This window comes from Salmo salar, chromosome ssa12, assembly GCF_905237065.1.
Source record: "Salmo salar chromosome ssa12, Ssal_v3.1, whole genome shotgun sequence".
NCBI classification, from domain to species: domain Eukaryota; kingdom Metazoa; phylum Chordata; class Actinopteri; order Salmoniformes; family Salmonidae; genus Salmo; species Salmo salar.
In genome coordinates, this window is record NC_059453.1 from 96040087 (window position 1) to 96055295 (window position 15209).

Genomic DNA, 15209 nt, shown 5'->3' on the forward strand with positions numbered 1-15209 from the left:
CATTGCTGGTTTCAACAACACTCTTCAATCATCAAAAGCACTTATATTGGAGAATAAGGGCTAAAATCTAAAAACTTCACAATGCAATTATTATTAATCATCAGAATAAAGCCGAGCTGAACTTGAGATTCAACTTCTCTTGTTGAAAATGACATATGTGACATCGATATTAATCAGAAACATTTATTCCAGTGCCAAAACGTACTAAAAAGTAATCAAAGAACTCAGCTGAACAACGATTGCTTGTTACACCCGTTTAGTTATTTTTATGGAATAGTTTTTGCAAAATAGTTTTAATCTAAAGTTTTAATCAAAGTGAAGTTTTAATAGCTACGGATTCCACTACGCAGTTAGCTTTTACTGCAAGTTTGTCTTCCAGTATTCTGCTAAAACAGGCTAAACATGCTACGGATTCTGCTAACCGTAGCTGCTAACCGATATGCTAACTGAGCAGGCTAACGTTAGCAGTGCTAGCATACCCGGGGCTTTTACCCATGGTTGGGCACAAATGTGATAGGTGCGAGATGATATCCATGCAACATGAGGGGAAAAAAAGGTTGACTGATTAACGGGCAGGGTTTGCACCACCATCAAGCAGTTTAGGGGAAGAGATTCTCAAGCTGATAGCTAACTGAGCAGGCTAATAGTTAGCTGCTAACCGATATGCTAACTGAGCAGGCTAACGTTAGCAGTGCTAGCATACCAGTTGCGGGAAAAGCAGGACACGTTTTCTAAATACGCCAACATTGCTGTAGCTTAGGGAAAACACATTTGAATTTGCCAGATGGTGTGGATCTGTACCAATCCATTGGACAGATGGTAAGATGCTCAACTCAGCCCATGGGAGACTGGACTCTGGCAAGGTGTAGGTCAGGAGGGAGGCAGTCTGGCCGGCCTCCACATATCCTAGAAGACCGACCCAGCTATCAAACAGCTTTGCCCTGCTGGTGACGGACCTTCTGGACCCGGGAGTCAGCTCTGATCCTGAGAGTGAACCGACAGCCGACCACTGGTACCCTCCCCCCACGGCTTCCACTGCTCGGCAGGTCGATGACTCAAGACCACATCAGATTCCATCATAACCACCATCATTGTGGGCAGCTCGATAGTGAGAGATTTTGGGCTGCCTTTTGCATGGTCTGTGGACCAACTAAGGTCCAGTGTCACCCAGGTGCCCATGTCTGAAACATCAACTCCCCCAACTCTGAACAACTATACTAATATTGGCACCATTGTCACTCACTGTGGTTCTCAATGACCTTCGGACATAAATTATTTTTAACACCCTGGTTAGCACAGGGAAGAGAATACTTATCTCTAGTCCCCTCCTGTGATACCAAAGGGATTCGGAACGTTTCAGCCGCCTCGATGGCCTAAATGTTTACCTAAAGGAACTTTGTAACATCAAGAATGTCTCCTTTTGTGACAATTTTGTCTTGCTGTGGGAGCAACCAGCACTCTTTAAAAGAAACATGATTCACCCTAACCGCAGGAGCTCCAGCAACATTGCCAACTCTTTTCGAGCCTGACGGCCTGGGTCTATTAGTGCTCCTGTCCTACTTGTCATAATCAGCAAGAGAGGACATGGAAATAATATAATTTCCCGTAGAAATGGTAGTATGGTCAATATAAGTAACCTAAATTGAGAAAGCATGTGACTAAACAAAACAAAAAAGAAGAATAAACTGGACTATGAAACAAAGATAAATGATATACAGGATGAGGGTAAAAAGCTTTGGATCACCTTAAATGAAATGTTATGCAAAAAAGGTAAACTCAGCTCCATCCTTCATTGAATCAGATGGGTCCATCATCATGAAACCCTCTGACATCGACAACTAATTTAATACATTTTTTCATTGGAAAGATTAGCTAATTTAGGCATGACATGCCAATAACAAACTCTCAACCTTCCTTAATTAAATTATGAAAGACGAGCAATGTCATTTTGAATTCAGTAAAGTGAAATGTGGAAGAGGTGAAAAAAAATATTATTGTCTATCAATAATGACAAACCAGCTGGTACTGAAACATGGATGGAAATTACTGAGGATGGTTTCAGACTATATTGCCACTTCTATTTTCCATTTCCTCAGTCTATGGTAAGCAAAAGTAATTCCAGAAACCAATATTAGCAAAGCACCCTTTACTGGTAAAAACAGCCGACCAATCAGCTTGCTACCGACCCTTAGTAAACTTTTGGAAAGAATTGTGTTTGACCAGATAAAATGCTATTTCACAGTAAACAAATGAATAACTGACTTTCAGCATACTTGTAGGGAAGGAAATTGAACATTTACGGCACAAACAAAAAGACTGATGATTGGCTGAAAGAAACTGATAATAAGATGATTGTGGGAGCTGTTTTGTTAGACTCAGTGCAGCTCTTGACATTATCAATCATAGTCTGCTGCTGAAAAAATGCATATGTTATGATTTTACATCCTGTGGATCAAGAGTTACTTATCTAACAGAACACAGAGGGTGTTCTTTAATGGAAGCCTCTGTAACGTAAACCAGGTAAAGTTTGGCATACCTCAAGGTAGCTGTCTTGGCCCCATACTTTAAAAAATATTTTTCTAATGACCTACCACTACTATTGAGTAAAGCCTGTGACACATTGTACGCTGATGTCTCAACATTATACACATCAGCTACCACAGCAAGTGAAATCACTGCAACACTTAACAAAGAGCTGCAGTCAGTTCTAGAATGGGTGGCAAGTAATAAGCTAATCCTAAATATATAAAAAGCTAAAAGCATTGAAAAACAAAAATATATATATATATTTTTATATGTATATATTTTTTTTCAATGCTTTTAGCTTTTATATATATATATATATATTTAACTAGGCAAGTCAGTAAAGAACAAATTCTTATTTACAATGACGTCCTACCGAAAGGCAAAAGGCCTCCTGCATGGATGGGGACTGGGATTAAAAATAAAAATTAATTAAATATAAATATAATTATAGGACAAAACACACATCACGACAAGAGAGACAACACAACAATACATAAATAGAGACCTAAGACAACAACATAGCATGGCAGCAGCACATGACAACACAGCATGGTAGCAACACAACATGACATCAACATGGTAGCAACACAACATGGCAGCAGCACAAAACAGGGTACAAACATTGTTGGGCACAGAACACAGCAAAGGGCAGGAAGGTAGAGATAACAATACATCTCGCAAAGCAGCCACAACTGTCAGTAAGAGTGTCCATGATTGAGTCTTTGAATGAAGAGATTTAAATGAAGAGTATTTGGGACAAATCATTCGCTAAAACCTAAACCTCATCTAAATCTTGTAATGAATAATGTGGCAATTGAGCAAGTTGAGGAGACTAAACGTCTTGGGGTAACCTGGATTGTAAACTGAAATGGCCAAAACATATTGATGCAACGGTAGCTTCAATGGGACAAGGTCTGTAAATAAGAACTGTCCTTACAGGCCTTGTGTTTTATCACACCTGAACATAGGCACATTACAGTTGGCCCAGAACAGGCTGGCCCTCAAATATACAGGGAGAGGAAATATCATTAACATCTATTCTGCCTCAAAGTAGAGGAGAGATTGACTGCATCACTACTTGTCTTTGTGAGATGTATGTACGTGCTGAAAGCGCCGAACTGTCTGTTCAAATTACAAGCACACATCTCAGACACTGATTCATACCCCACAAGATATGCCACCAGAACTGCTTTTCCTTCACGCTGCAGTCCAACTCATCCCAAACCATCTCAATTGGGTTGAGGTTGGGTGTAATCTTATAAACATAGGATGAGCACTTTTACATCGTTTCGGTGGATGCTAGCTTGTAACAAATAACGCTTGGTGAATACTAGCTTGTAACAAATTCCATTTGGTGGATGCTAGCTTGTAACAAATCACTTCAGGCTTTCACATCACTATTTTACAAGTATCTGCACTATTAAAACCCTCCCCTATTCCCAAAATAATGAATTAATTACAAACTAGCCAACTAGCTATGTCTTTTGAATCAAGCTACAATAGGCTATTCAATCCAATGTTTTTCCTGTTTGCCCAAAGTTTGTCAAAGTTATTGTAGCATATCATCATATCATCATAGCAAAATGAAAAGTGCACCTCAGGCCACACTCTCAGGTTTCAATACCCATCACACATAGACACACTGACTACACCTTAGCTGGCAGCTAGCTAGCTAGCTTAGCTTTCTACTGTATCGATAGATTCCTGTGAGAGAGAAATGTCTGGATTTTAAATAGTAATGATTTTGTGATGGGAGCTGGTTCAGACGATCAGTGGCGTCTAGTGCTCATTGGCATAAAGTACTTAAGTAAAAAGTTATTGAAATAGCTAGAGTATCTGTACTTTACTCTTTATGTTTTTGACAACTTTTACTTCACTTTTGATACTTAAGTATATTTTAGCAATTACATTTACTTTTGATAAGTAAGTATATTTAAAACAAAATACTTTTAGACTTTTACTCAAGTATGATTTTATGGGGTGACTCACTTTTACTTGAGTCATTTTCCAATAATGTATCTTTACTTTTACTCAAGTATGACAATTGGGTACTTTTTCCACCACTGCTCATTGGCAAGATCACTGGTTCCATGGACCTCTCAAAGGAAAATGTCAGCTTCAAAAGGAGCAAACAAAAAGAAAGGAAACATATAGAGGACATCATAGTTCCTTGATAGCCAGCAAATCCGCAGAGAAACATTGAAGTTCCTACGCGTGTATGGTTTTCTATAGAGTAATACTTGACGATTCCTGTTATTATTGTGTCTGCAACAGTATAAAAAAAGTTCCGGAGGTTTTTAAGACAGAATGAGTAGTAGGCTTCATCAGGAATAGAAATAGAAGAGCAGAGAATACTTTGTGCCTTTCAGCACATATTAAAGGCATGTTTTAAATAATATATTTTCTGATTTCGGGAATTTCTACAAACAAGTTCACTGCAGTAATACAGTTCTACAAGGAACATGGTGTGGCTCCAAGGAAGAAGAGGTGTGTTGGTCATTTGCCAGCAAATGGGTGATGTCCTACGAGAATATTCAGGTAATTGTCCACTATTGTCAACAACTTCGCCGATATCCACACAATGCTGCTCCCAGGACAGGTCCCTGGATTTTTGAGGGCAGTCCTCTGTGTGGTGCTTTGATGCGTGATCGTGGTTTGCGTTATCTTACATCTTGACACTAATATTTGTCAAATGTTCGTCAGCTCAACCTAGTGGACGAGCGGCAAAGACTCTAACCAAAGTTAATTACCACACGAATCAGATCCAAAGATGATGCTTGTGTGATCAGATTTTCTTTAACATTTCTCATTTTATTTGCTGCTTAGAGACCAGAGCTTAAAACTTCTTCAGGCTAGGGTCCTTTTTTCTCAGTTTCTGCCTGACTGACATGCCCAAAGTAAACTGCCTGTTACTCAGTCCCAGAAGCCAGGATATGCATATAATTGGTTCCATTGGTTCGAAAACACTTTGACGTTTGTAGAAATGTTAAAATAATGTATGATACTATAACACAATTGATATGGTGTTCAAAAAGCCGATATCGTAGGAGAAAATCCAAAGAAAAACCAGCCAGAATTTTTTTGGGGAGAGCCCATGCTCTTACAATGGAAAGCATAGGGTCATATGCAATTCCAGCTCCCATATTGCAATTCCTATGGCTTCCACTGGATGTCAGAAGTCTTTGTTCAAGGTTTCAGGCTTGTAACTTGAATAATGAAGAAGAAACATGAGTTTTAGTACGTGTTTGAGCATGCGACGAAGAGGACTCCCAACTGCAAATTTTGCTTTCCTATTGAACATACTTCTTTCCGTATGAAATATTACAGTTTAATTACATTGTAGGGTACCTGAGGAATATATAGAAATGTATTTTGACTTGTTGAAATAAAGTTTAGGTGTAGTTTTTCGGATTCTTTTCTCTGCACGTTGAACAAGCGGATTACTCAAATCGATGGCGCCAACGAAATTGACTTTTTGGGATATAAAGAAGGATTTTATCTAACAAAACAACACTACATGTTGTAGCTGGGACCCTTTGGACTGCAAATCAGAGGAATATTTTCAAAAAGTAAGTGAATATTTAATCGCTATTTGTGAATTTATGAAACCTGTGCCGGTTAAAAAATACACAGCTCAAAAAAATAAAGGGAACACTTAAACAACACAATGTAACTCCAAGTCAATCACACTTCTGTGAAATCAAACTGTCCACTTAGGAAGCAACACTGATTGACAATACATTTCACATGCTGTTGTGCAAATGGAATAGACAACAGGTGGAAATTATAGGCAATTAGCAAGACACCCCCAATAAAGGAGTGGTTCTGCAGGTGGGGACCACAGACCACTTCTCAGTTCCTATGCTTCCTGGCTGATGTTTTGGTCACTTTTGAATGCTGGCGGTGCTTTCACTCTAGTGGTAGCATGAGACGGAGTCTACAACCCACACAAGTGGCTCAGGTAGTGCAGCTCATCCAGGATGGCACATCAATGCGAGCTGTGGCAAGAAGGTTTGCTGTGTCTGTCAGCGTAGTGTCCAGAGCATGGAGGCGCTACCAGGAGACAGGCCAGTACATCAGGAGACGTGGAGGAGGCCGTAGGAGGGCAACAACCCAGCAGCAGGACTGCTACCTCCGCCTTTGTGCAAGGAGGAGCAGGAGAAGCACTGCCAGAGCCCTGCAAAATGACCTCCAGCAGGCCACAAATGTGCATGTGTCTGCTCAAATGGTCAGAAACAGACTCCATGAGGGTGGTATGAGGGCCCGACCTCCACAGGTGGGGGTTGTGCTTACAGCCCAACACCGTGCAGGACGTTTGGCATTTGCCAGAGAACACCAAGATTGGCAAATTCGCCACTGGCACCCTGTGCTCTTCACAGATGAAAGCAGGTTCACACTGAGCACGTGACAGATGTGACAGAGTCTGGAGACGCCGTGGAGAACGTTCTGCTGCCTGCAACATCCTCCAGCATGACCGGTTTGGCGGTGGGTCAGTCATGGTGTGGGGTGGCATTTCTTTGGGGGGCCGCACAGCCCTCCATGTGCTCGCCAGAGGTAGCCTGACTGCCATTAGGTACCGAGATGAGATCCTCAGACCCCTTGTGAGACCATATGCTGGTGTGGTTGGCCCTGGGTTCCTCCTAATGCAAGACAATGCTAGACCTCATGTGGCTGTAGTGTGTCAGCAGTTCCTGCAAGAGGAAGGAATTGATGCTATGGACTGGCCCGCCCGTTCCCCAGACCTGAATCCAATTGAGCACATCTGGGACATCATGTCTCGCTCCATCCACCAACATCACGTTGCACCACAGACTGTCCAGGTGTTGGCGGATGCTTTAGTCCAGGTCTGGGAGGAGATCCCTCAGGAGACCATCCGCCACCTCATCAGGAGCATGCCCAGGCGTTGTAGGGAGGTCATACAGGCACGTGGAGGCCACACACACTACTGAGCCTCATTTTGACTTGTTTTAAGGACATTACATCAAAGTTGGATCAGCCTGTAGTGTGGTTTTCCACTTTAATTTTGAGTGTGACTCCAAATCCAGACCTCCATGGGTTGATAAATTGGATTTCCATTGATTATTTTTGTGTGATTTGTAAATAGCTGTTTTTAATTATATTAACCTCTCTGGGCTAGGCGGGACGAATTCGTCCCACCTACGTAACAGCCAGTTGAATCCTGTGGCGCGATTTTCAAAACGTTTGAAATGCTATTACTTCAATTTCTCAAACATATGACTATTTTACAGCTATTTAAAGACAAGACTCTCGTTAATCTAACCACACTGTCCGATTTCAAAAAGGCTTTACAACGAAAGCAAAACATTAGATTATGTCAGCAGAGTACCAAGCCAGAAATAATCAGACACCCATTTTTCAAGCTAGCATATAATGTCACAAAAACCGAGAAGACAGCTAAATGCATCACTAACCTTTGATGATCTTCATCAGATGACAACCCTAGGACATTATGTTATACAATACATGCATGTTTGGTTCAATCAAGTTCATATTTATATCAAAAACCAGCTTTTTACATTAGCATGTGACGTTCAGAACTAGCATACCCCCCGCAAACCTCCGGTGAATTTACTAAATTACTCACGATAAACGTTCACAAAAAGCACAACAATTATTTTAAGAATTATAGATACAGAACTCCTCTATGCACTCGATATGTCCGATTTTAAAATAGCTTTTTGGTGAAAGCACATTTTGCAATATTCTAAGTACATAGCTGTCTTTAAAAGTAACTGCAAACTTTGTGTTTTTCTCAAAAAAACTCAAGCGAGTTACATGTAATAGTATGTTACTTGTTTGATATTTAGAGTAGATCGCTTTCTAATGAGGCTAACATGATCTAACAGTCTCCTCTTTCCAGCATTGTATAAAACTCAAAATGTGTTGATAGAGCAAGTCACGTATGTACTTGTGTAAGAATAGAAAGAAAAATGGTTGTTATCCTCGAGGTATTGAAAGGTATTGAAAACAAGGGTGGCAATCATTTCTACTCTTATGTTTTTCAAGAAATAAAAAATTACTTGAAAAAACGAAATCTCTTTCTCTGAGCAATTGTATTCATATAAAATAATATAATTCTCCCCAAAAAATGTAGCATATTATATATCTCAGTATTTGTATTATTTATTATATACAGTATGTTTTGCAAGTCTTTATCAAAGGTGCAAATCTTTATGGACCTGACTGTATACAGTGAGCTCCAAAAGTATTGAACTTTGACAATATGCTCTTGATTTGGCTCTATACTCCAGCACTTTGGATTTGAAATTATGCAATGTCTATGAGGTTAAAGTGCAGACTGTTAGCTTTAATTTGAGGGTATTGATTTCCACATCGGGTGATCCATTTAGAAATTACAGCACATAGTCCCCTCATTTGTAGGGGATCAAAAGTATTGGGAAAAAGTCACATATACAGCATGTTTATTCAAGTAGAAAAAGGTAAGTATTTGGTCCCATATTCACTTAGGCATAAATATCATACCCCAAAAAATACTCCCCTCCACTCAGTTCGGGTGGAGCCTAGCCGAAATCGGCTAGACAAACCGAACAGGTGTGCTCTCCCTTAAAAGACAGAGAAAAAAGTGGCAAGAGAACTGTTTGTCTATTTTGAGATGTCTTAGCCAGTATACACTTCCTCAATAAAGTCTGAATTAATCTAAGATAACTCAAGAAATCGGTCATTAATTTTGCAGTTTTTGAGGAGGACATCTTAGTTACACAATTTTACATCTAACTAAGATGTTTGGTGCAGTATTTCTCTATGAACAAATGTTCATGAAAACGAGTCGTCTCTTGTTGAATGACAACAAATACTTTATTGAAGAATTCCTACTCTTGACCAAGGGGCGTTGACTTCAGTTCCAAACTTCTGCTTGCCTCCAGAAAAACATTTGTGTGGCCGAACAGCCCGAAAAAAATCCCCACCGAAGTCCACAACTGTTACTATACAGAAAACACGTGCAGAAGGTGAGTTTAATACGGAACCGATTCTAAAAATCGGAAGCGTACTGAACGTGAGAGACAATCAATAACACCTAAGGACTGATGACAACAGAGGGCGAAATAAAGGGGGAGTAATCAGGGAAGTGATGAAGTCCAGGTGTGCATAACGATGAGGCGCAGTTGTGCGTAATGATGGGTTGCAAGGTGTGCATAATGATGGGTTGCCAGGTGTGCGTAATGATGGGTTGCCAGGACCGGTGGCTAGTTAACCCGCGACGGGGGAGTAGACAGTGACAAAAAATGTATGTTTGCACAACTGTTCCGAACGGCTTCGGCTGGGAAACATTTCGGACACCTTTAAAGCCGGTGAGAGGTGGTTAGAATAGGAAGGATGGGAGGTCAAAAACAATCTATGTAACCAGTCCAGAGTGTGGAAACATAGTCTGTCCTACAGTTGGGTAATCAAGAAAGTTCATAGTCAACAAAGCATGCAGGAGTCGTGAGGCAAATAGCAAAATAGCACAAGAAAGAAAAAAAATAACGACTTGCATCACTCAGTCACTCGCCCCAACAGTGCCTGTGTGCTGGAGGCGATTGACAGCTCGGTTGAGAGGCAGGAGTGTGGTAGCACTTTCCTTCAGAACTTGTGAATATCGTCATCAGTATTTCTACCCAACCTCAGCCAGGTAAGTAATGACAAGCAGTAAAGGCCAGGGTGTTACAATTCCACTCTGCTGGGGTTGGGGTGCCTGCCTGCCTGCCTAGGCTCTGCCTGGCTGTGCTGCTGACGTCAGGCCTTCACACAGCACGAGGCAGCACACACACACAGACATACGCACGCACAAACACACAAGCTCAGACACTCCACACACACACACACACTGCTCCCCTGGACAGATGAGACTGTCGTCCTAATGAGCCTCTCTCTTCTCTTCCCAGCACTGTATATCATCTTTAGTATACAGCTCCCAAATGACACCCTATTCCCTTTATAGTGCACTACTTTTGACCAGGACCCCCTAGGGCCTTGGTATACCAAAGTATACCAAACACCTCCCAATATTGAGTTGCCCCTCCCCCCTCCACCCTTTTGCCCTCAGAACAGCCTCAATTTGTCAGGGCATGGACTCTACAAGGTGTCGAAATTATTCCACAGGGATGCTGGACCATGTCGACACAGTTGTGTGAAGTTGGCTGGATGTCCTTTTTGGGGTGGTAGACCATTCTTGATACACACAGGAAACTGAGCGTGAAAAACCAAAGCTGCGTTTGTAGTTCTTGACACAAACCCGGTGCGCCTGGCACCTACTACCAAAGACACTTACAATTTTTGTCTTGCCCATTCACCTTGTGCACCATCCACATCTCAATTGCCTCAAGGCTTAGAAATCCTTCTACAACCTGTCTCCTCTCCTTCATCTACACTGATTGAAGTGGGATCAAAGCGTCAACTGGATTCACATGGTCTATCTAATGTGTTGTACGGTCAGTGTATGATAGTGTGCCAGTCGGGGTGCAGATTAAGCAGGTAGTCGAGTTACAGTACACTATTGTACAAAACAATGCATTTTCACTAGACTCAGCCAGCCTTCAGCTGCATTGCAAATCCTTTTTGGTTTGCCGGTAGAATTTGTAAAGGCACAATCGTTTTAGTTTCTGAACCCCTTGCTGTTGCGCTTCAGGGTACATTTCTAACACCTATTTTCGGGAGCACTTAAGCCGTTTTTACACCAAAGAAGTTGGGAAATGCTAAATACAATAGTAAACAGACCAGAAATTGGCTCTGTAACAGCTGTCTTTGGAAGAAGAGGACCAAGGTGCAGCGTGGAATTTGTTCATCTTTTATTTTTGGATGAAAAAGGCACTTCACAAAGAAAAACCAAACGACAGCCAAACAGTCCTATCAGGTATCCTAACACACTAAACAGAAATTAACTACCCACACCCCCAAAGCAAAACAGGCTGCCTAAGTATGACTCCCAATCAGCGACAACGATGTACAGCTGTCCCTGATTGAGAGCCATACCAGGCCAAAACAAAGAAATACAAAGCATAGAAAAAAGGACATAGAATGCCCACCCAAATCACACCCTGACCAAACCTAAATAGAGACATAAAAAAGGCTCTCTCAGGTCAGGGTGTGACAGGCTCTGGCATTTTTAACACACGAGCCTATTTTTTATTCTTTGAGGACCCCATTATAAGCCAGATAATGGTCATTTTTATGCTAAAAAAAATAAGTTAAACAGGCTCACTAGGTTAAAACTGGACTAGGCCAGTCCACCACTGATAATAATGGTATCTATTGTAACACTGATAAAACAGATGGTTTCTCTCAGCAATTAAACTGAGTCTCTGACTACACTGTGATTGGAATGTACAAGGCAATCTCACAGTCAGCTTCACAACACCTGTATTCCACATACACCCAGGTGTTGTAGTTTTCAATTTCCTCAGATGTAATTGGTTTTAAGGCCAACTAGCAAGACAAGAGAACAAACACAGCCAGTGGTCAAGAAAGACAAACAACCATGATGACAAAAACGTCAGATAGTGAAATATGGTACATATAGAAACACAAATGAACTTACACCACATGATCCTAAACTGAGCAATTAATTTTAAAAAATGTACCATCGCCATGCAGCCATATTGTAGCTTATTATTTCCGCTAATTTCAGACACAAGCTGTGTCCCAAAAAGCACTATGTGCCCTGGTCCAAAGTAGTACACTATAAAGGGAATGGGGTAACTTTTTGGACGCAACCATGGATAAGCAACAGCTGATTCTCTTATAGCTACAGAGGTTAAAGAGAGTCTAGATTTCCTTCTGCTAGAAAACTGACCAATTATAGTAACATCAGACTGTTAATGGCCTGGACATGGAAATGAGATGAAACTGACACACACAGCAATATGCCATATTTGTCTGAATTTCTCTATTGAGGATTATAGCAAATGTAAGTTAATTTCTTTTCCACTGTAGTTGAGGGAAATATGGTTATGTCATGCTGCTTTAAAAGTTGATAAACTTGCTTTCGTTAAGAGACTATAAAATACCCTTTGAAAGATGTTGTTTAAGTCCGATTCAGCATCATCATTCTTAAGTCTTAGCACCATCCATCTCTTAAACCTCAGCACCTCCCAACCACACGTCAACGCATGTGAGTCAGCATGACATTGTCCTCCAGAAAGTAGTCTCTCTAATTAAACCCAGCTAAATTCAGGGAAACAATGTTTCAATGTTTTTGAGAGCTGTAGCAACACTTCTGGAGTTGTACATAACTATATATTTCCTAATGTCTGCGGTTGCAAAGATTATCTATATACTGACCAGGGAATCCCCCATTCCATTATAGAAAGAAACGTGTGACATGACAGACCAATCAGGAATTCGCTCGGTATGTCCAACAACTCCATTATCTCAGCCAATCAGGACTAGCCAGGATGGATCCTGTCTTTCTCCCTGTATAGCTCAGTGCTTTTTCCTTGGCTAAACTCATAATTTAAAAATTGTATTCATATTTAAGGATCCCATACAAGTTTGTAATTTCAGCAACATGTTCAAGAAGGTATTTCTGCAAAAAAAAATGTTTTAAAGAATGGACATACTGTAAAGTAGGAAGTGGCATCTAATGCCTTAGATCCTGTAACTGGTCACATATAAAATCAAGGGTTTTGTCTAATTTGCCATGCCAAGTCTTGGGTTGGCACATTGGTGCAACCAGTATTAAAATGTGTAAGCAAATATGCCAACTGCCACCGGGTAACTCCCCCTCAGTGTTAAAATTAAAAGTTATCCAATTCGACTTAATTGGCTGGTTACCCAGACACAGCTTAAACCTAGTCTTGGACAAAGAAGCACTTTCAATGGAGAATATTATGTTTTTTAGTCCAGGACTAGACTTAGGCCCATTATAATAATAATAATAATAATAATAATAATAATAATAATAATAATAATAGGAAACAATCTGAAATCAACCTTACCTTTTCGGTGGACTGCGCTGTCCCAAAGAAGATGGGTATGAAGGCTAGCCAGACTATACAGGTGGTATACATCGTGAATCCAATGGGCTTGGCCTCGTTAAAGTTCTCTGGGACGCCACGCGTCTTGATGGCATACACCGTACACGTGACCATGAGTAGGATGCTATAACCCAGCGAGCATATAATCTGCAGATCCGTGATGTCACATTTCAACACTCCTCTAGCCTGGTCTGAGTCGATGCTCTTCTGTTCGTCGTAATCGACGATGATGTTAGGGGGATCCACACCGAACCAGATGAAGACACCCAGTAGTTGAGCGGAAATTAGGGAAGAGGTGATGGCCAGCTGGGAGGTCGGGCTGATCAACCTGGGTGCCGTCACCGACGTCTTACCTTCTTCAAAGATTCGGTAGATCCGGTTGGTCTTGGTGAGTAACGCGGCGTAGCTGATGCACATGCCCAGACCCAGGAAGATCCGGCGGAACGAGCAGATGGCGACGTTGGGCTTGGCGATCATGACGAAGGTGATAATGTAACAGAGGAAGATCCCAGTGAGGAGGACATAGCTCAGCTCACGGCCCGACGCACGGACGATGGGCGTGTCGTTGTAGCGGATGAAGGTTGCCATGACGAAGATGGTGGCGATGATGCCCAGCATGGCGAGGAAGACGGGGATCACTGCCCAAGGGGAGTGCCACTCCAGCTTCACAATGGGGATGGGCTGACATGCCGTCCTTTCAATAGATTGATTGATTGATTAAGTACGTTTATTTGACAATTTAGAAAATACACATACAGAAGACAAGAAAACAAGCAGTAAAACATGTTTTTATAATACTACTGTATCAACGATAGCACTAAAACGTTATAGTATTATATAGAATTGAAAAATTCCTGTAAAACTTTCCCAATCTTCCAGAAATCCCTGGGAATATTTTGGGAATGTTTGTGTAATTTTGCAAGCCTTAACTTATTGCTATAGTGTTCCTGTCTGTCACCTGTTGGGGTTGGGCATCATGCTGTAGGAGCACAGCTTGCAGGACGTTTCATCATACTGGTACTGATAGCCATCACAGGGTTCACAGTGCCAGCAACACGGCATGCCTTTCACTGTCTTCTTCCTCTCTCCTGTCTTGCAGGGCTGACTGCACACAGAGCTGGGGACCTCTGTCTGTCCATTAGGCCACTGCATATCCTCGATCTGGAACACAGGATGGATGTGGTAGGTTAGACAGGAGTAGAACAATGAAAATAACTTTTTTTAAGAACAAGTCTTTTTTATTTGATTTTATCCAGTCGGATTTGAGTTTCCATAACCCCACATTACATCACTTGCGCAATGCCGTGTAACATTTATGTCTTACTGACACATTTTTAAGACAAAATAAACAATCTAATATACTGCGCCAGGAAGTAGCAGGCACAGCAAGAAGCCCTGGAGTGACTGCTGTGATTTCATAATGCAGTGGACCCACAATGCAGTGGACCCACAATGCAATGGACCCACAATGCAGTGGACCCTTGATCCCTCCTCCACCCCTACAGCACTGGTTAGATATCAATGTCATCACTCAGTAAAGCCTGTCACTCAGAGCAAATATGGATATTCTCAACTTCTTCCAAAAGAGAGGCAAAAAAGCAAGCAGGTTAAGCAGGACGAGCAGGTTGTGCAGGTTAAGCAGGTTGAACAGGCAGCAGTGAATGAGGTGGAGAGGGCAGAACAGACTGA

At 41.4% G+C, this 15209-nt stretch overlaps 1 protein-coding gene across 1 annotated transcript in view; it reads right to left on the minus strand.

Moving 5' to 3' along the window:
• LOC106566206 (metabotropic glutamate receptor 7) overlaps positions 1 to 15209 on the minus strand; it is a 396414-nt gene that overhangs the window by 86052 nt on the left and 295153 nt on the right. The window contains exons 8-9 of the mRNA XM_045691964.1: positions 14479 to 14681; positions 13482 to 14214 (exon numbers count right to left, since the gene is read on the minus strand). Coding sequence (XP_045547920.1) covers positions 13482 to 14214; positions 14479 to 14681 — 936 coding nt within the window. The remainder of the gene's footprint in view (positions 1 to 13481; positions 14215 to 14478; positions 14682 to 15209) is intronic.